Raw genomic sequence first — 21159 nt, forward strand, 5'->3', positions numbered from 1 at the left:
GGAAGGGGCGGGCTCGGGGCGGGAGCAGGCGGGGCGGTTGCTGCGGGGCCGGGCTGTGCATGGCGGAGGGCGCGGCGCTGCGGGCCGTGAGGGGCTGCCTGGCCGCCTTCCCGCGGGAGGCCCGCGGTGAGCGCCGGAGCGCGGAGCGGGGCGGGGGAGGCCGCGGTGACCCCGCCCGGGGCGGGCAGTGGTGCTGGGCCGGCCCCGCCGCCGCCCCGGGGCCCGGCCCGCCCGGTGCTGCCGCCTCGGCGAGCGGCAGCGGCGTGGGGCCGTCAGCGGCACCCACTGCGCTGCCGGCATGTGGTGGTTCCGAGGTCAAGGTCAAGCAGAAAGGCCCCGGCAAGAAGAAAGCGAAACTCGAGAAAACGGTCCTTTAATGGTTGTTTCTCTTTGTATAAAGTAGCAAAACAAAGCACTATTCCAGCTTCCAAAATATCATTCTGTGGTATCGCCTCTGTATGGGAGGTGCACTTCCTATGGCACAGGCCCTTTGGCCCTTTATCCTCAGGCGCTGGCCTAAGGTTTCCATCCGGCTCTGAAAGCGCCCTAACACTCCCTGGGCTTTAGCAGAGGGATTCTGGATCCGTGGAAAGCGCTGCTTGGTCTCAGCGTGGTGAGGCGCGTGAAGCCCGTGTGCTGGAAGGAGGCGCTTGTCCCGGGATGCTCAGTAACAGTGTTTATTGTTTGCCTGGACAGAGCTGGGCTGGCCGGAGTCCGTGCCCTATCTTGATAGGCCTCCGTCCCCGCTGGAGTTCTATCGAGAGTGGGTGAGTCCGAATAAACCCTGCGTAATCCGCAACGCCATCAGCCACTGGCCAGCTCTGAAGAAATGGACCTCAGCATACCTCAGGTATGAGCGAGCTGTGGAGCAGGACTGGTGTTCAGTTTTGGGTGACCTCACCAAAAACCCCTTGGTTAATCTTTGCTTTTATTTGCAAGTTTAGCCCAGATTCCTTCCTGTTTCTGGCTGAAGGTTCTCAGTCTTCCCAAGGTCAGGTGTGTCTTCCTTGCACACACACTGCCCTCCCAGTTCTGATGCAGCCAGGAGGGTGGATGATGTGGCTGTGTGCAGCCAACAGACTCAGGCTATTAAAACCCACACAGCTGGAGTGGGGCTGTAATGCTCTAAGAACAGACTGACTTGTTTGTGACTGAGCACACCTTGTTTTCTTCAAAAAACTAAAGGGTGAGCATTTTAATAATGACTGAAATTTCAACAAAAAGTCTCCTTTTAAGAGAGGATTTGTGGTTAGACCTAGTATCTGTGAGTCAGATTCTGTGGGGTTTTAAGGTAAATATCTCATGGAACTAAGGACTATTAGCCTCATGGGGTGTGTATCTATCAGTTTCTGTCCACCCCTTCTCCCTGCTCAGATGCTTTTGAACATGTGAACCCGTGGATTTGGCTGAGTTTAACAGCTACAATAATATCAAGCTCTGCCGTGACTGGTGAAAAGAAGTGGCCAAAGAGGACCACTGCATGGAGGAAAAGGGAGATCCCTTGTGAGCGTACCTGTTAGGAGAGAATTCAGAGAGGAAAAAGAAACTAGAGTTGCCTTGACTGCAGGGAGCAGTTGGAGCAGAATGCTGGAGTCATTACCACATAGCAGAAAATCTGATCTAGAGACACCCATCCATGGAATGATAGGCATCTTATTTTTGCTGCCCTTGAAGCATGTTTTTAAAATAACCAGTATGTTATATGAGAACTAATTGCAGGCCTGGGTATAAACCTTTTGATTTGTTTTGCAGGGAGGTGGTAGGTCCCAAGGTGGTGAGTGTGGCAGTGACACCAAATGGTTATGCAGATGCAGTGTTTCAGGACCGTTTTGTCATGCCAGAGGAGCGCCAAATGCCTTTCATGGACTTTTTGGACATTGTGGAGAAGAAAGTGACCTCTCCCAATGTATTCTATGTGCAGAAGCAGTGTTCAAACCTCACTGAGGAGTTCCCTGAACTTGTATGTGATGTGCAGCCTGACATACCATGGATGAGTGAGGCACTGGGTAAACCCTCAATTTCTCTCATATTCAGTAAATATTTTGCATGGAGCTTTAAAGCAATCACACACATTTAAAACAATTCACTACATGGAGAATACTTGTTCTCTTTCTGAATGCCACAGCTCAGTTTGGTTTCATCCTCTTAGAAAGCAGAAGTGGTAAAATACCTAATAGAGTAATCCAAGTTTTGGGGTTGGATTACTCTGAAATCAGTATGTCTGTTGTGTAATGGGACCCTCACAGCTGAAAAGAGGTTGTGTAACACTTTACATTGAGTGGCTTTTCTTTGATCTAGAGTTATGTTTTGGCTTAGTGTTCACAGTGTAGAAGGAGGTTGCTGTTGTTCACAGAGTGCTATTTGCCATGAAATCTGTCATAGTTATGAAGGAAGTTATAGGACAGAATTTTTTAAAAAAGGATGATTTGTTATTGTCACCATATTTCTTCTCTCTAACTATACAGGGAAGAAGCCTGATGCTGTGAATTTCTGGCTTGGGGAGTCAGCTGCTGTGACATCTTGTACGTATCCTATGGCAGTGTAAATCTTCTGGTGATTTCAGCACAAATTTAAGCTGGCTTGTTTTGAGTTAGTGGCTCAGGAGAATGGTGTGGTTTTTCTGACAGGGCAGTGCTATTTTAACTTAAATGCTTTTTTTTGCATTCCTTATTCTGCCCTTCTGCAGCCTCCTGCTGCAGTGTCTCTGGATGCATCTACCTGACATTGTGTCAGGCAAAGCACTGACATTTTGCTTCATTGAATGCATTTGCTACAGCATGATATTGTGACTTTCCACTGGCTGCAAGAGGAAGAAGCAGTCTGATAATAATAGGGAAATAATAGGGAAAGCTGATAACTTTCAGTTTACTGTAGTTTCTGCTGCAGAGAAGGAAATAGCTATGTTATTCTGTCTTTCTCCCCATTTCTCTTTTTTTTCTCAATCCTAGTACATAAAGATCATTATGAGAACTTGTACTGTGTAGTATCTGGAGAGAAATATTTTCTGCTGCATCCACCAAGTGACCGTCCCTTCATCCCATATGGTACATCATTTTGCTGTGCAATGTGTCTGAAGGCTGGAAGGAGGACAGACTAAAACACTGAGAGATGTGAAAAAAGGAAACAGTGGTAACATTTTGATGTTTATGCAGTGTTATGCTTTCAAGTGTGAACAGAAATCTCTTCTACTTCAAGCTGCAGGTAGTTTGTAATACAAATGTTATTCTGAAGCCAGGTTTTCCAGTCCAGTAAAGTAATGAGCTCATTGGTTCACATCTTGATCCTGTGTCCAGTTCTGGGCCACTCAGTTCAGGCAGGACATTTAGATACTGAAGCGAGGCAAGGGAAGGGCATTAAAGCTGGTGAAGGTTCCAGAGAGTAACTCCTATGAGGAGCAACTGAGGGAGCTGGCCTTTTTTAGCCTGGAGAAAAGGAGACTCGGGGGGAACATATGACTCTCTAGAACTCCTGGAAAGGAGGTTGTACCCAGATGGGGGTCAGGATCTTTTGCCAGGCAACCAGTGACAGAAGGAGAGGTAATGGTCTCAAGTTGTGGCCAGAGGAGGTTTAGATTTGACTTTGGGAGGAATTTCTTCACATAAATGTGATTAGATATTGAAATGGACTGCCCAGGGGAGTGGTGAAGTCATGTGCCTGGAGGTGATTTAGGAAAGACTGGATGTGGCACTTAGTGCCGTGGTTTAGTTGATAAGGTGGTGTTCAGTCATACCTCAGACTTGATGATCTCAGATGATCTCAGATCTCATATCTTGATGTCTTTGCCAATCTAATTGATACTTGTGGCAGTCTCTTCAGCTTTAGAATATTTAAATTTTTTAAGTATATTGTCAGTGTTGTAGCATGTCATCTTTGTCTTTGTACAGGTTTGGATTCTGCTTACCTGCTTTTCTCTAGAAAAAAAAAAAAACAGGAAGCTAAAATATTACTTGTATTGAAATATCCAAGTTACTAACTGAATCTCTGAAAACTGAGAAATGAAGAAAGAGATTCTTATGGTGGTGTTGCTTCACACTGCCTATTTTCTGTTTCTTTATGTGCACAGCAGTAGTTATTGTTACAGTGTCATCTAAAAGACAGACAGCTTAACTATACCTCATAAGACTTAATTTTCCCATTCCTTGGCTTTCAAACCATCAGACTAAGTGAATGCAGAGTGCTCTATGATGGAAATATAATTTTGGCTAGATGTGTGCTGCTACAATATTTTATTTATACTGTTTTTATTTTGTTTACAACCTTGAAGTCATAGAATCATAGAATGGTTTGGGTTGGAAGGGACCTTCAAGATCATGAGTCAATGCCCCTGCCATTCAAGAGACCAAATCACTCAAAGCTCCATCCAGCCTGACCTTGAATACTTCCAGGGACAGGGCATCCACAACTTCTCTGGGCAATCTGTTCCAGTGCCTCATGACCCTCATTGTTCAAAAATTCTTCCTAATATATATAATCTAAATCTACCCTGTCTCAGTTTGATACCATTAACCCTTGTCCTGGCCTTGGTAAAAAGTTCTTCTCTGTCTTTCTTATAAGCCCTTTTTAGGTACTGGAAGTCCAAAGTGTGGTTTCCTCAGCCTCCTGTCTTCTCCAGGCTGAACAACCCCATCTCAGCCTTTCTTGGACAGGTGGTGTTGTATGTATGTGAATGTATGAAATATATGTGTGTTATAGGAGTCCTACTTTGTAAAACAAATTACTGTTAAAACACAGAACAGAGATAATGCTTACATTTCATAGTGTGTAGTAAAAAGAGAATTCCATATTTTTGAGCATTAGGTTAATTAATAGAGAGAAACTGTCTGAAGGGAGGGCTTAGAAAACCACATGTGCTGAAGCAATGAAAGAAAAACAACCAACAGTATCTGAAGCAATTGATGAGCCCTGTCAATTAAAATTAGAAATGAAAGACTGGCCACAAGTTACTAATAACTCTTGTGAGTGCTTCTTTGGTAGACTGACCTAAGATGAAACACCTAACTATAGAATGATGTGTAAGTCAGGGGTGCATTTATGCCTTCTGAAAAGGAAAGAAAACAGTTACTGGAACATAATAGGACTGGGATACAAATGGGCTTGGAGGAGAATCAGTATTATTCAGACTGACTGCAAAAAAACTATATTAAAAACTGGATAAAATTTGAAATGGAAAAAGAGAAGGATAGTAAAATTTGAAAGTGGTTTTGTCTTAATTTTTCTTGATGAAAGTGTGACATGCGCTGCTGTTTGGTTCTCTGAATTGTCATTTAATTCTTTGATCTGGTTCCAGAGCTCTATCAGCCAGCAACCTACCACGTATCAGAAGATGGTTCATTTGAAATTGTGGATGAAACTACTGCAGAGAAGGTAAAAAATTTATAGAGAATGCAATTAATACAGTAGAGAGAGTCTGGGACATTGCTGAGCCCTCAAACTCAGCATATTGATTGATATTTAGAAATCCTTCATTATTGGAAAGCAAATGCCCAGATATTTCACTTGTATTTTACTATTTGCAAAGGATACCCAGCTTCCAGAAAAATCTTTTACTGCACACCTGAAACGATTAATATAATTAAGTGTTGCATGGCACCAGACTTTAATAGATCCACTAAAGAACTTTTGAATGCATTGACAACAAAGGAATTGATTTCATGATACCTGAAATAGACCCCTCTACATTCACTTTCTTTTGGCCCTCTACTCAGGTCCACAGTAGTATCACTCAGTGCAGTAGAACATACCTGTCTGAATTAATAAGTTGTATTTTCTTAGTAGTAGCAATATTTATTTGATTAAAATGTTTAGATCTGGAAGCACTTTACAAATCTCAGTAGAATATTAAGCCCTTGCCTTTTGCCTCTGCAAAGTGTGAGTAATGTTACAACAGAACTTGAACTGGGGCTTGTTCTCTGTTTCCAGAGTGGTGTGCATGGAATCTCATTCCTGTAATTCAGAAAGGTTGGAATGCTGAAGTTTATAATTCTGTAGGGCAGAGAAAGAATTATTGCAGGCATGAGGGACTTCTCAGAGAGGAAGGATGTTTCAGCTGCTGGGAGTAAAAATTACACCAGAGAGCCTAAGAAGAAGAAAGGAATTTCTAAAGAGTGCTGCAGATAAAGTATTCAAGTGCTGAATGTAGGGGGAACAAGCAACTTCAGGGGCTGGAGGTGTTTTGAAAGTATGCCACGAGACTGCAGTTTCATGGATGACATTTATTGCCTTTTTCTAAATAGAAATGCATCACCGAAGGAGGCACATCTTTGCATCCTTGACCTATTCCCAATTGCATGTGGAAAGCTGTGTAGCTGTACATGTTTTGCTAGACAAAGTACATGTTTTGTAACCTAGTGAGTTTGATTATCAGTTGTTTTTCTGGAAGCTTGCTGGAATTTTTTGCCAGGGTCAGTACGATATGCACACTCTTTTTCCTTTAGGTGCCCTGGATCCCTCTGGACCCCTTGAACCCTGATCTGGAACTGTATCCAGAGTATGCTCAGGCAAAGCCTTTGAAGTGTACAGTGAAAGCTGGTGAGATGTTATATCTACCTTCTCTCTGGTTCCATCATGTTCAGCAGTCACATGGCTGTATTGCAGGTAAAATAGACAGTATTTCCAGATACATTTTTGAACTATGATGGGTGTGCAGGTAGATATCCCACAGCAAAGCACCAGTGGAAGCAAAAGTTCCTTTAAGGTTTTCTACCTCTCTACAGGAGGGAATAACAATCTTGACAGATCCCATGGGGCTGCCTCCTTGCAGCCTGTTTTGCTTATAATTCGTAGCTTTGTTGACACAACATGGAAGATACTCTGTTTTCTTATGAGCTGAAATCTGTTTTGACCCAGTCTCTTACCGTGCTAATAGAGTTGTGTTTGTGTTACTGTTCCCCTGCACTTACCAAAAGTCTTTGTCATCGCTTTCTTTGTAGGATTTATCATAATCTCTCTATCCCTTTTTTTCTTCTCTCCCCAAGTGAATTCCAGAATTTTGATCGGTGCTCATTTGGTACATGTGGAGGGGTGGGGATGGTGCAAGGTATTATTGTTATGTTGTGCAAGTTTTGCAAGGTTTGAGGAAGAGAATTTTGTAAATCATTACATTCTAGACTTAAAATGTTTTTCCCTTTTCTTGTCTCCTCAGTGAATTATTGGTATGACATGGAATATGACATTAAGTACAGCTATTATCAACTACTAGATTGTCTCACAAAAGCTGTGAAAATGCCATAGCAAAGGTGGGAGACTCGAGCCTGTGATGTCTGTTTCTGATGTGATGCAATCATCAACATCTGTGACTGGAGTACAAATGTGATTCCCCCAAAAAGAACTGAACATTAAATTATGGTCAACAATGCCTGCTGAACACATCATGGATATTTTTCTTGATTTCAGAGTCCAGACCAATTGGCCAGATATTTTGGCTTGTAAGGAGAACTTTGATAATAGGATTTTTAGGCCTTTGCATGTTGCCTTGGTGATGGTGAGCAAAATAAAATGTGAAGGGAGATAATCCAGGTTTTGAAAATCTCAAAATGGAAGCCCTGACTGTTTGTTCAGATCTACAGATTGTTTTCATTACAACTCAAGTGGACAAGGGAGGATCTGCTCTATGCATCAGGCTGCAACAGTCCAGTCTATGCATTCTGCTTAAGGCAAAAGTCTGTCCTGTTGTAATTAATTAAGTTCAGTGGCTGTGGTGTTTTGATGGTGAGAAACTACAATTTCTGCAATAAATAGGTCAGTTTAAACCTTATTTCTGTAATAATTTACTTTTTTTTTTCCAAAGTAAACAATGGCTGAAGGACATCTAGGAGGACATGCAAAAGTCAATCTTGGCTATTTTCCAATAAAAAGCTACACATTTTTAGTGCTGTTTTTTATTTCCTTTCACTGTTGTTTTTAAACATAACTGCATTCTCTTGCATCCTGAGGGATGATTTTAGAGTTGCTCTGCCATATCTGCAGTCAATCTGCATATCACCTGTGGTCTCATGGCATGAGGTGTGATTCTACAGCTTGTAAGCTCACTGATTGTTTCATTCCTTTGCCATTAATTGCTGCTTAGAGTATGGTCAGGCAAGTTGTTTGTACCAGGGGCCTGGTTCAAACAGCCCTAATTCCCATTTTTATTTCCACAGAGTAGGATGGGACTACTCACGGTTCTGAGACCCCTAGGGTAAGACAAGAAGTCTTTTAAATACGCAGACATTGCAAAAATGTAGTATTGTTGTTTATGAAAACCAAAAGCTGGTGTTTATTGTTAGATCTTCAAACAGATCCTTAGAAACATTTTTAATACAGGGGAAATTAATTACTGGGAAGGAAAAAAATTGTACTTGTTTGACTCTGTTTCTTTTGCTTTTTAAAAGAAACATAGTTATAGCATAAAGTTTCATTTTAACTTGCGGTGCTTGTCCAAAAATGGCAGGAAGGTCAAGAGGGATCAAGAGCAGGCTTTGTTTCGTGGTGAGACTAAGATGTCATGCTGCTTAGGCTTTGCAGCTTGTCTGTGTTTACTGTTCCCTGGCAAAGTCTCCCAAGCCTTCCAAATCTGGGATTTCCTGCAGCTGGGGGGGGCGCAGCAATTTCGATATCTCTTTTTGCTGCTTTGGGGTTTTTAATTTAGTTTCTCTCTGTAATCAAAAATAAAAGCACTGGCCAAGAACAAGTGACAGCTTGTGCCCGTGCAAGCGGCCGGTGTCACCGTGCCACCCGAGCCGGAGAGTCTGGCGGGAGGCGTGCTCTGAACTACGGCTCCCAGCAGCCCGTGCCGGCCGAGTAAAGGAAGTGCTCACGATGATTCCTCCTGGACTTTGAGCAGAGATTTTAATCCCGAGAAGGGACAGGTTGCTGAGGCTCGTGTCTCACGCCGTTCAGGCGGTCGGAGCCTCGCCCCAGGCAGGGCCACAGCTCTCAGTCCGGCCAGCCGGGATGGCGGTGCGTCTGTCTGTCCTGCCTTCCCTCCGGTGCCTGTTCGATGAGCCCGTGCAGATCCGTGTGGCCGGACTGCAGCCGCAGCAGGCGGTCACCCTCCGGGCCAGCCTGGTGGACGAGAGCGGGGAAGTTTTCCAATCCCACGCTCTCTACAGGGCTGGGAGCAGCGGGGAGCTGGACCTCAGCCGCTCCCCAGCGCTGGGGGGCAGCTATTTGGGAGTGGAGCCCATGGGGCTGCTCTGGGCTCTGCGGTCCAAAACACCCTATAAGCGGCTGGCAAAGAGGAATGTCCTGACCCCTTTCTGTGTGGACTTGGAAGTGTACGAGGGCCATGGGGACACGAGCCACTTGCTGGGAAAATGCACCAACGAACGATGGTTTTTAGGAGAGGGGGTGAAGAGGATTTCGGTCAGAGAAGGTCGTCTCAGAGCAACCCTCTTCCTTCCTCCTGGTGAGTTTAATTTCATTCTGTTTTTCTAGGTATGTCTGACACCAGGTATTATGCCCCGTGGTCCCTGAATGCACTCGGCAACCCAGAGCAAAGCCTCAGCTAACGCTTCTCTCAGCCTGTGCCTGGCACAGGTACCTGGATCATCACAGCAGAGCAAACAGGAGCAGGTGTTGCCCAGGCGGGGCAGGGGTATGGTGGTGCAGAGAGGGCAGCATTGGTAACACAAGGTGTCTCCTGGTTGTTCCAGTTGAGTGTCTTGACCTCTCTTGCGGCGAGAGCTTTGTCAAACAGCGTGTTTATTTCTTAGCTTTTCTGTTTAGCTGACAGGACAAAGAGGCCCCGGTCCTTGGCAGAGCTGTGATGCGTGACAGCTCTGGCTGTGGGGTGAAGAATGACAAGGCATGTGGGAGCACTGGACTCAGGCTGCAGCCAGCCTAGGCTGAAGAACAATGCCCTCAGCAGCTCCTACAGATCTTCCTGCAGGTTCTGGACCTGTCTCTCTGTGTCTCTAGCTAAGGAAAAGCCAAAGAAAGAAGTCTCTTCCTGACTGGGCAGCTGAACTGCATGGGTTACTTAGGGAGATGGGAGACAAATGGGAAAAGCAAGGTCTTGAATTAAACAGGTGCCATATTTTACAACTCTGTACACAGACAGTGCTGAGAATGGATCCTGTGCAAAGCTGCTTTAAGCCTGAAGTGTTTCTGTTCCTTGAATGCCACTTAAACATGGCTGTCTTGCTCTGTAATTAACAAACAGTCCCTTGCAGCTGCAGCAACACCACATCTTGTAAGGGAAATCTGGCTGTGAGAATGGGCAGACCAGCATCAGGAAAGGAAGGTCCTATTGCTGCAGGAGAACTGAGGAGTTCAGGGGCAGTTACTCAGATCTTACTGATGCCTGAATTGGCACAGGTCAGTTCTGGCATTTGTGAGTATTTCATAACCCCAGTATTTCATAACCCAAGTATTCCCTTCATGGCATGCCTGCTAGCATAGTGCCTAAGGAAGAGCCACTCCTGCAGTAATACTGTTTCTTCATTGATCCTCAATGGCCTGAGGGCTTGTAGGCCAATGCCAGCTCAAATTCAGGAAGAGAGAAGGATGTCCAACATGTGAACACGAGTTCCTAAGAGAAAAGAAATGTGCAAATTCACGTCCTTACAGTCATTTTATGTGTTCCTGAGAATGACACCCATCATGGAAAGCTTCAGAGGATGATTTTCTGATATCTGCTGTCCTTATGTGTGCTGAGGAGACACCACAAAAGGAACATGTAGAGGAATTTTCTTTTGGTTATGTATACACCCTCCTTTCATTGCAGGACCTGGCCCATTCCCTGGACTTATTGATTTGTATGGATCTGGAGGAGGTCTTATTGAATACAGAGCAAGTCTCCTGGCTAGCAGAGGCTTTGTGACTCTGGCTCTTGCTTACATGTCCTTTGAAGACATCCCTGCTATGCCAAAGATCCTTGAACTGAGCTATTTTGAGGAGGCTGTGAACTTTTTGCGTAAGCAGCAGCAGGTAAGAGATGAATTATGGTGCTCTTCCTAAAACTATTTTCCAGTTTGATAATTGGTTCCTAGACTAGAAATATTAAATTGCTTAAGCAGGAAACAGTAATTTTGTACTAGTTTTGCATATTTTAAGATTTTAGAAGGGAAAAAAAATCCATTGGCTTTTTTTTACTGTTTCTGAGATATTACAGGCTTTTGATTCTGAGTAAGTTTTGCAGGACAGTAATAAAACACTCTAACAACAGAATCCTTTACAGTTGTAGCATTGGAGGTGTGACATATCTTAAGAAGCTGAGGCTGTATTTGAACAAGTGTGTGGGACAAGAAAGACATTTTATGGCAATGTATCATCATACTTAACCCAAAAGTGACCAAGAGAAATCAAGTAGCATATAAATTTTTAATGCAATGCTACTTAATGTGTATTTGTTTTGCAAAGTTATTTACTTTCTATCACATGGACACCAGGATTGTAGGCAGTGTGAGAGCAGAATTCAGCCTTGCTTCTTTGTCTTGTTCCTCAGAAAGCTCTGAAACATCTAGAATTCAGTGTGAAGGGCCTTCACTAGCAATAAGTTGATTTAAACAGCTATTGGGCTCACTTAGCCTCAGGTGCAATGAACATTATGAAATTATGTCAGCTGTAGGGGAGAAGAAACTGCATGAAGAAATTCAATGCAAGTAAACCTGGGAAAAAGTGGCTTGGAGAGAGGAGCAGTAAAGACGCTGTACTGAGAGCAGGCTGAGCTGGGATGTGGAGGGAGCAAGGACAATTCGTCTATGCAGGTCACCAGGAGGCAAATGTGTTACAGGAAGAGAAATGCTGAGGATCTGTAGAATTTGTAGTCACTCTTTTGAAGGCTCAGCAGAGAGGGATAGATGAAGGAGTAATATAACCTGAACAGAGAGAGGGAAGGGGCAAAATATGAGTGGCTGTAGTTGGATGAGTGAGAAAGCAGAACTGGAGAGGTTGTGTCAGCTCAGGAAATAAAGAGTAATTAATATTACTGTTTTCATAATTCTGTTTCAGGTGAAAGATACTGGCATTGGTGTTTTGGGCTTGTCTAAAGGAGGTGATCTAGCCCTTTCCATGGCCACATTTCTACCTGGCATCAAGGCAGCTGTCAGCATATCTGGAAGTAGTTTTAATTCCTTTATTCCCCTGAAGGGGGATGGCTTCACTATTCCTGTCCACCCATATGACTTGGGGAGGGTGAAGATTAGTGATGAGTCTGGAATAGTAGATTTTTCAGGTGTCTTAGACGATCACATGGACCCAGCAACTTGGGATTGTCGCATACCTGTGGAGCGGTCCTTAGCCAAGTTCCTCTTCCTGTCTGGACTGGATGACATGAACTGGAAAAGTGACCTCTATTGCCAGGATGCTGTTCAGCGCCTTCGGCAACATGGCCGAGAAGTGGAGTTCTACTCCTATGCTGGAGCAGGGCACCTCCTGGAGCCACCATACTTGCCTCTGTGCAAAGTTTCAATCCACAGGGTGCTTGGGATGTTGATGCATTGGGGAGGGCAGTGGAGAGAGCATGCTAAAGCCCAAGAAGATGCATGGCGCAGGATACAGGCCTTTTTCTGGCAACATTTGATGGACTCAGACATCCCTAAGAGCAAGCTGTAGTGGAAACTGTCATAGATGCTGGCCAGGGATGGTATTTCAGCACTCACTGGATCTTGGAAACTCACCAGAAGTTTCCTGGACTGCCTTCCTCTAAACTCCACTGTTGCATAGTTGTTTATTTTCATTCCCCAAATAATTTCCCATTTTTAGTTGAATTTCAGTTGACTTCTGACCCCAGCTTCACAGTAGATTGGCACCATCTGTGCTGTAGCCTAAAAACAACCCAGCATCCCATCATCTAAATCACATTTGTGCTGAGCTATCTTTGCCCTCAATCTGCCACCATCTCCTTTCATAAGCAGAAATACTCTTACAGGAGGAGTTATCCATGGAATGGTTTAGTCTTGCACCTTTAACTAACATAGATATAAACAGCAATTTTGTTGGACAACACTGTATTGCACTCATCTTTCCTCCTGGTATATTGTTTTCTCCCATTTCGTAGTAAAAAGGTTGCAGTAGTTCTGATCTCAGCTAAGGGAAGAGGCACTCTTCTGGCTTAATCTGAAGTGCTGTAATAATATTTTTTTTTCCTAGTACCTCAAAACCCAGAAGTGAATCTTACCCAGGTTACCCTGGTTGTATCTCCTGCTGACTCCATATAAGTTCCATATTAGGGTAAAGTTTTTGCTGCACCACTCAGTGAGTGCAATGTGCAGTGTATCTGTGTTTGCACAGTTTGCTTGAGATTATCTGGATGAAGCCTTCAATCATCTGTGCACCTGCCAATACATTAAGGAACAATCCTGGTGTGGCCACAAGCTGTTCCTTCACTCGATTGAAGAGGTCATGAGCAGAAGTCCTCACCTCCTGTTGGGAAGACAAGTGATGAAGTCTGTGGTTTTGCACAGGGGTGATACAGATGTGCCAAGTACTTGCTCTCATATGGTGAAAGTTAGTTTGTCTCCATTTTGGGGGGAACAGTAAAGCCACTGCTGCTGAGTTCCCAGGAGCCCAGTGAGGTGGGCTGCCTCAGTGGTCCTGCACTATAGCAGACAGCTGTGGGCTCAGTGACAGCTAAGAAATGCCACTCTTCAAGAGAGGACTGACCTCACCTTCTGGGAAGAATGGGCATTTTCTTACCCTTTACCAATGTCCAAACCTGCCAAGGTGGGGCTGGAATCTACCTTGTGCATTTGTGGGATAGTGGCCAACAGCAGCTACATATCAAATGGCACCAGTGGAGCAGATTCTCCCTCCTGGAGCAGTCAAGACTCACACCCGGGCAGCAGAAGCAAGCAGGAGGTAGAAGTCTCTGCATTGCACTGAGGTAGAAAAATCTTGCCTTTGACAGTGTAGTCCCTGGTTTCCAGTTCCTGCTGAGACAAAAGCCCTGTAGGAGCCTGGATCCTGCTGAGGGAGGAATCATGCCCTTAGTTTTCTTGCTTCAGGGAGGCAATGGTCACTCAAAATGAGCACATTGGGCCTCAGAGGGGTGGGGACTCTCTCATACAATATATTCAGCACAGACTGTCCCTTCAGGTACTTCTGGTTTTCCTGAACCCCCTGTTCCTCAGACTGGTAGATGTGTACCCTGTAGCTGAAGGTGTTGAGTAGTTAGAGTGGGGACATCTCTCTCCGGCTCACCCATACTGGTCATCCATCAAGTTTTATGCTGTTGCCCCTACTTGATTTCTGTTTGGCCCTTGTGTGCCTATGTCCTGCATGGACTGTGATTGTTCCAGATGTTCAGCGAGTGGGTGGGACCTGGCAGCAGAGTAACATGTAACAGCAAGGAAAGTCAAACACATTTAAGCAGTTCCATCTGAGTAAGGAACATTTTCTTTTCCCTAATTTTTCTGTGTTATTGAAGCATTCAGAAAACCCTGGGCTGCTGATCCACATTTTCCTCAGACTCAGGGCTTTAGGCTGTGAGGTTCTCTGTCGTATGAGTAATTAAGTTATTTTATTTTTAATGAACACAGTGGGGTTTATACAAAGCAGTGTGTTGGTTTCCAGCCTGTGGGATAACTCACATTTATTTTAATACCTTCTGAGGGGAAACTAGCTTTCCCAGCCTTCAATGAGCAGTTCAAACATCTATACTTTGATTTACAAAATTGTGACCTTCTGAGAAAATATATTATCTATAGGAAACTACCATTCCAAATAAAAATGCTTTCCATCGGTAAATCAACAGTGTGGTCAGTGATGCTTTCATCCAGTTTTTATGTTGTCACATTTGGCAGTCAGGTTCTTGGAAAACAGTGTTCAAAGTAGAGGACGAAGGGAGCTGACTGGTGACTCAATTGATGACAACAGCACATAGGACCTCTTTCTTTTGTTGCTCTGGAATGACAGCTTTGCTACCCACTTAAGAGCCCTTTATCATTTGGATGACATCTGACAAGAAAGACTGAAAAAGCTGATGTAGCTGAGCATCTCTGTGCCACGTACAGGAAAATATTCAAGGCGACTCAGTTGCATTGAGAATACTTTTAAAATTAAACTCAAAATTGAAACTTATTTTCAGGAAACAGAAACTGGAAACTGATGTCAGACTAATACAAAATAACTGGAAATGGCTTAATTTCAGTAACACACTTCTGCCTGTTCTTAAGAATGTTCTTCAGCACTTTGCTGAAGATTTCGACTGCTTAATGTTTCTTCTGCTGAAGAGATGGTTTAGACCAGTAGGGCTAAGATCACAGGTTTTTTCAAGACAATAATCTACTAATTGCAGGCTGTTGAGTCAAAGTTCTTCATATAGTCTCTCCAGGCCTGCTGAATACAGACAACATTATTCAAGAACAATGTGAAAGTTATTATTTAATTAAAGATAATGGACCTTTAGCTGCAAGAGATCCTCTGCCAAGCACAACTGATAAATCTAATAGAAGTTGGAGGGGAAACTCTGTTCTTGTAATCTGCTTAATTGAAAAGTGCTTCAGATAAAATAGAGTATCAAAGGACTAGCTTGAACTGAAGGATCTTGTCTTTATTCTTAGTCACCCACTGTTTAGCTCTGCACTACATTTCTATTTTGAGAATAAGAAAAGCTTGTGACAAGCCTCTTAAGAATTGAGAATATCCCCACATATAAGCTGCTATGAACAAGTTTACTATAAGAGAACAGTATGTCTTGCAATGCTTTTTTAGGGTAGGATGATTTCCCCAGCTGTCATGGATTCAGGCAACAATGGAGAGTGCTGATTTGCCCAATACATTCTTAAGATTTTCCATCTTTGCATTGAAGACTGACCCTGAAGCATTTTGATACATATACAGTATAATTTGAAGGAAACTGCAGAATGAAAGTAGAAAAAAGGCCTTTATTAGCAAAAAGTGAACCACAGGTGCAGAGGAGGTGAAACATCTTTGAGAAAGTGGCTGTCTCTGCAGAAGTAGTGGGTATTTGAGGCTTCAATGGAATTTTAATAAGGATTATGCTGAGCAAAGGGATTTCAATGCAAATGTGCTTCTCTAAGCCTTGAGCTTCTTCAGGTGAAGCAGTGTCTCTGGGTGGCTTCTGCAAGTGAGGTTTCATGGCCACAGAACAGGAATGAAATGAAAGATGAGAATATATGTTGTGTGGTGTAATTTAGGAGTCACTTTTCTCCATTTCTGGTTTATATTCCCTGTGTGTATTTGAAAGTCTAAAGATATAGTTTTTTTTTTTTAAATTCAAAGCTTAGTTCTGTAATACATTACTAGATGATTTGTTATCAAGCTGAAAGATAAGACCAGTGTTTAATGACAAAATACAAATAGTAATTTTTTTTTTCTATATTTTGCTAAAAAAATTATAATTCTACCATTTCATTAAAAAAACCCTACTATGCTGCACTTTTTAGTGCTATGTACATATTATTCAGAAATGGAGTCTGGAATGGAATCTGATCCAAATGTAGTATTAAGCACAGAGAAAGTGATTCTTTGTTTAAGTTTGGGAAGCAGAAAGATTAATATTTCCAATGAACTAGTGCTCCTTGCAGCATTTACTGTGATATATCCCTGCTATTTTTCATTGTTGAGGACAAAAATTAGAAATTCTGAGTCTTAAAAAATTATCTGTGCAAAATTTGCACAAAACCTAAAAATGTCTGTACCTGACTCTGGATAGTACTTAGAGAAAAATTAGTAAATAAGTTACATTCTATTTCTTTAGGATTGTATCTTTTCAATTACCTAAGCTGCTGAACTTTCAATATTTTGTGTTTAGACTGGGAAGGTATGTTTACATTAAAATCACTTCAGTAAAAGGTGTGGTTTTACATTTTTTTAACTCTTAAAAGAGTACTTAAAAACTCTTGCTGCCCAGAGGGACAGTCATGCATTTTTTCTGGTTAGTGATCTAAGAGGTAATCCTGTGGAAAACAAAACAGAACAAAAAGGAGATTAAAATATTCTGCTGCATCAAAGAAGGAAACAGCAGGAACATGTATGGGGTTATCAGGAGAAGCAGGGGTGAGCCATACCGTGCCAAGATAAGTAAGAAACTAGTACAGTTTTTAGTTATGTCTGTAACAACTAGTCCAGCTGATTGTAAATCATGAATCCATTTCTGTATCCAGTGAAGTGAGTGCTTGGTGGCTCATTGTGTGCTGCCCCTGTTTGCAGTGGATCTGGTCCTGAAGCAGTGAGCTATTTGGCAGTAGTGAGAAAATTGTGAAATATGGATGTCAGATAAGAGATAAGCTGGATAGATAGTTCAAAGGAAATGTCCTGGATAGGAACAGAGCATGTGTTTATCTCTGCTTTCATCTAGAAGAGGAAGTTCTAATACCCTGCTATCATTTTAATATGCTATGAATTCAGCAAGGTAGTTTTGAATCAAGAATCCTGTGCTATCTACACGAGTCTGTCCCTGGACAGTGTCATTCTGACATCCTCAAACATCCAGCACTAGCTCAAAATGGATTATTTTTGGCTGCACACTGCTCTGACTCCAGCCATTCTCCCATCTCTGGGTTATTTCAGATCAGAGATATGTCATCTTGACACAAGAAAACTACTTTGATAACTAATGACATCACTACTGTTGTAGTGGAAGAAAAGGAGGTCAGTGGTCTGTACTTTTTGGTGGAAATATCATCAAATCACTAAAGAGCTCAGCACTTACTGCTTCCATGGCAGTCTGTATACCACTCCCTGTAAAGCTGAGACCTCCTAGGCTCCATTTAGATCAGCACTGTGCTGGGGCACTTCTGCTCTTTGAAGCTTTCTGGGGAATCTTGTTCTTTCTGTGGCTGCCTTCCCTCACCTGAGGATATAATGTCTGCTTCCTTTTTTTCCCCCTATCTTTAACAGTTTCGCTTCTGTCCCACTGACCATGAACCAGGCCATTCCACTTCCAGGGCACCCAAAATCAAAATTGTAACCCAGCTAGACAAATAAAAAATTAACCAAAATAGAGGTATAAATTGTACATAAATTATGCATACAAAGAAAAGAAAGTTAGTGTGCATTCAAGGAGTATCAGTTGTTAAATTTCTCCCCCTCATCAAGGGAAGTATGTGAGTGTGTGGGCATATATAAATGTCTGTTGGAAAGGAAGTGAGGAATGGGGAGTGAAAAGCAAAGGAAAACCAAAAGATTACGGGTCACTTCCAAGTAGAGATATTATATGATTTAAAAATTCTGTTTTCTGTTTTGTAATAACTTGGGGGTTTTCATTTTTTTTTTTGTCCTCTTTTTTTTCTCTGTAGAATGTAGGTTCTCCAGCAGAAATCTCCCTCTGGCAGAAGACAGACATGTACAAGTGAAAGTACCATGGCTCATGTCCACAAATCAGATGGTTTCACTGTGCAGTGCCAGAGGTGAGTGTATAGTGAACCCTGCCTGCTCCAGGATTCCAGGGCTCTGCACAGTGCCCATTACTCAGCCACAGGGTGAATCCTAACACAGGACACAGGATCTACTTGCAAACAAGTCACTGAAATCTGTATTTTGTTTGCTTTCTCAACTAAGGGGTTTTGCAATCAGTCATTATTAGTACACTTACTGTCATTGAGAACGAATGCTTTTATGGAGAGGTAATAAATACTTTCCATTACTGTAGCTCTAGTGACAAGTTATAGATATTTTCTCAAGCTCCTTCATGTTGAGGTCAATGTAGAAACAGAGGAACAAATTTTATTTATTTTAACTCTTGTTGATTCCATTCAGATTTTCCAGTCACTCATCAGACTTGCAAATAATGTAGTTTTTTGTTCTCTAATTGCTAGAGAGTTCTGATGTAAGAAATAGGTTTTCTCCCACTGGGGAGATTAGCATTTAGTTGAGTAACTCTGTTTTATGCTCTTAGGGACTAATGGTAAAAGTCTCCTTGAAATAACCATTAACCTAAAAGCTGGGGTTCTCCATGGGGTTTAAAAGGCTGAAGCTCATGCTTTGGCTTTGCCTGAGAAGGTTCTCCCATTTCCCAGATTTGTGTTCTGGTCAGCAGGTTGCTGTTTATTGGTACATTAGTGCTTATGGTGGGTTCAGGAAAAAGGCTTAAATTTTATTCCTCATTAGACCAATAGGTTTTGAAGTACTGTTGTTTTTCTCATGAGATGGGAGCTTTATTTTACCAAGAGTTACCTTTCACATAATAGAAAGCAAAATTAGTCATTTGGTAATTAACTTCCTTAGGATATATGGCTTAAGCTGTGCCTTGTCTGTGTCTCCCTTGATTCATCTGGAACACTGTGCCCAAAAGAGGAGGGAGGAAGAGCAGATATAAACATAACCTTTCTCTCTTTTTTTTCCAGTTGTCTCTGGCTACTAAGGTGTGTTTTGTATAGCCTAAAAAATACTGTCCACTAGCAGAAGAACTGCTTGGAAAAAGCCAAACCCATTCATCTCCTTACATGGCCTGAGAAAATACTGGTGCCTAATAGTTACCACCCAGTGAGAGTTCAGTCATACTCAGGCCAGAGCTGTCTTCTCTCTCTGCTTCATTTGCTGCTTGTTCCATTTGCTTTCTGGTATTTTTATAATTTCTGTCTGCCTTATTAGCCTTATAACAGACACCACACAGAGGATGATGATGGGCTGAGGCAGGTAATACCTCTCTGCCTTTCAAAATCACACGTTTAAGAAAGATAGCTTTGACTTTTTAAGTAATTTGCTCCCAGTACTTGGCATGTGCAGGTTCTCCCTTCAGCTGGGTGGAGAGGAGAGTAGAAGTTTTTAAGACTGTTGTTATCCTTCTTCATTCCTCTCAGTTCCCCAACCTAAGGCTATTTGGCTTTCCAGTGCTTTTGCTTTGCTTTTCTTCTCCCTGCAGAAGAACATAATTTTGCATTATTAATGAACATCAGTCCAGATCTGAAAGGAATGCAATTTCCTGGGCTCTGGGGGAATCCAGAGGTTAGTCTCATAAATCCTGTGTATACTCTGCAGCTCTTCCAGCTCCTAGCCAGGTTTGACAACAGGGTCATTTCATGTAGTGCTCACGTAGTAAAACACATTGCTTTTGTGGCCTCTCAGCAGTCTGTTCAGGGTAAATCAGTGCACATAGGGTTGTTACTTGAGCAGTGCCTGTGCATGTCTCAGCTGCTTTCCTGCTACTCTGTCTGTAGAACAGTGCAGAATTCTCCTCATGAGGTGGTGTTCCTGGAGGACAGAGCCTCCTGCTACACCCAAAAAACAGAGTGATTTTTCTGAGGGTCACCACATGTACAAATCCCAGAGTCCAGGACATTCTAGACAGAATGTTACTTAGTGTGTGAAATACAGCTCTTCTGGGAGCAGAGGAGTGTTTGTGGATGGTAATGATGGTTTCTCCTCCTGTGGTCCCCAATTCTCCAGTGCGAGATTCCACGTGGAGACAGTCAGGAATACTTTTATCTTTGCAAGATTTTTCTTGAAGGGTTTTAGATTTTCATTGAAGAGGTGTGAAAACTGAAAGCATATCTAAGGATGTTTTCAATATTTTTATGCCTCTGAAAGTGGTAGCAGCAGCCTCAGCTCTGTCTTCTGCCAGTACCATAGAAACAGCAGGCATAGCAGGTACCTACTTTCAGGCAAGAGCCACAGACCAAACCAAAATTCTCTTCTGCAGTTGCCCCCAGACTACCAGAGGTCTGAGCTTCTGCAGTTTATCGCTTCCTGATCCTTTGTTTTATTCTCCACCTATTTTAGTTTGTTTTCCTCCATTAGGTTTCCTGAATTCTGCTTTTCTTTCTTTCTTTCCTCTTGTCTCTCTTTAGAAGAATTCCAGCCTTATGTTGAGTTCTTATTCTCAACAAACTTTGCAAAATGAATTCTGTATCTCTTGTAATACAGATGGTCAGATTGTTGTGATGAGGTATGTTGAAAGGAAATTTATTAATGATCAGATCTCAGGTTTTTGTGTGATTAGTAACGTTTCAAACGACAACATACTTAGCACTGATATGGACTTTATTCCTCTGTTAATCCACTGACTATTTGGACTGCTGCTGCAACCTGAATCCATTCTGGGAGCAGACTGTATCAGAAAAGGAAGAGCCTGATATATTACTGCAAGAGAGAGGAGATTATAAAGATTGTATTTGCTTCAGGGCAGAAGGGCTTGCTCAATGCTTCTGGTAGCTCTTGAGCCTTCATTGTGAAATGAGGAAGAAATGGCAGACCCAGCACAAACTCTTGTTGCAGAGGTGGATTATATCTAAAAATGAAATAAAATAAAATATCTGATATGTCTGGAATTGGGCT

General features: G+C 42.6%; 3 protein-coding genes across 5 annotated transcripts in view; all 3 read left to right on the forward strand.

Moving 5' to 3' along the window:
* Positions 1-48: 48 nt before the first annotated feature.
* JMJD7 (jumonji domain containing 7) lies at positions 49-7867 on the forward strand. Of its 2 annotated transcripts, none has more exons than XM_036383588.2 (8): positions 49-126; positions 697-850; positions 1753-2006; positions 2466-2522; positions 2949-3044; positions 5288-5364; positions 6435-6594; positions 7142-7867. In XM_036383588.2, the coding sequence occupies exons 1-8, from the start codon at positions 60-62 to the stop codon at positions 7228-7230; spliced, it is 954 nt and encodes a 317-aa protein (XP_036239481.1). In that variant the 5' UTR covers positions 49-59; the 3' UTR covers positions 7231-7867. The 2 variants fall into 2 exon arrangements, with proteins under 2 accessions (XP_036239481.1, XP_036239482.1); XM_036383589.2 differs by lacking the exon at positions 7142-7867 and adding an exon at positions 4555-4646 and having other exon boundaries at positions 6435-6569.
* Positions 7868-8701: 834 nt separating this feature from the next.
* LOC118686964 (acyl-coenzyme A thioesterase 1-like) lies at positions 8702-14667 on the forward strand. Its single transcript, XM_036383587.1, has 3 exons — positions 8702-9385; positions 10706-10908; positions 11932-14667. Exons 1-3 carry the CDS (start codon positions 8932-8934, stop codon positions 12532-12534), a joined length of 1260 nt encoding a protein of 419 aa, XP_036239480.1. The 5' UTR covers positions 8702-8931; the 3' UTR covers positions 12535-14667.
* The window catches only part of PLA2G4B (phospholipase A2 group IVB), a 54364-nt gene continuing 45747 nt past the window's right edge, over positions 12543-21159 (forward strand). The window contains exons 1-2 of one of the 2 annotated variants that reach the window (XM_036383584.2): positions 12543-13804; positions 18183-18293. The gene's annotated coding sequence lies outside the window, so the exon portion shown is untranslated. The remainder of the gene's footprint in view (positions 13805-18182; positions 18294-21159) is intronic. The other variant, XM_036383586.2, reaches the window with a different exon arrangement.

This window comes from Molothrus ater, chromosome 6 (assembly GCF_012460135.2).
Source record: "Molothrus ater isolate BHLD 08-10-18 breed brown headed cowbird chromosome 6, BPBGC_Mater_1.1, whole genome shotgun sequence".
Taxonomy (NCBI): Eukaryota; Metazoa; Chordata; class Aves; order Passeriformes; family Icteridae; genus Molothrus; species Molothrus ater.

Excerpts from the sequence above, each read along its gene's own strand:
- JMJD7 (XM_036383588.2), top strand. The coding sequence starts at position 60 with ATGGCGGAGGGCGCGGCGCTGCGGGCCGTGAGGGGCTGCCTGGCCGCC. Across the intron at positions 851-1,752 it reads TGGACCTCAGCATACCTCAG|GGAGGTGGTAGGTCCCAAGG; the intron begins GTATGAGCGAGC and ends TTTGTTTTGCAG. Across the intron at positions 3,045-5,287 it reads CCGTCCCTTCATCCCATATG|AGCTCTATCAGCCAGCAACC; the intron begins GTACATCATTTT and ends ATCTGGTTCCAG.
- LOC118686964 (XM_036383587.1), top strand. The coding sequence starts at position 8,932 with ATGGCGGTGCGTCTGTCTGTCCTGCCTTCCCTCCGGTGCCTGTTCGAT. Across the intron at positions 9,386-10,705 it reads AACCCTCTTCCTTCCTCCTG|GACCTGGCCCATTCCCTGGA; the intron begins GTGAGTTTAATT and ends CTTTCATTGCAG. Across the intron at positions 10,909-11,931 it reads TTTTGCGTAAGCAGCAGCAG|GTGAAAGATACTGGCATTGG; the intron begins GTAAGAGATGAA and ends ATTCTGTTTCAG.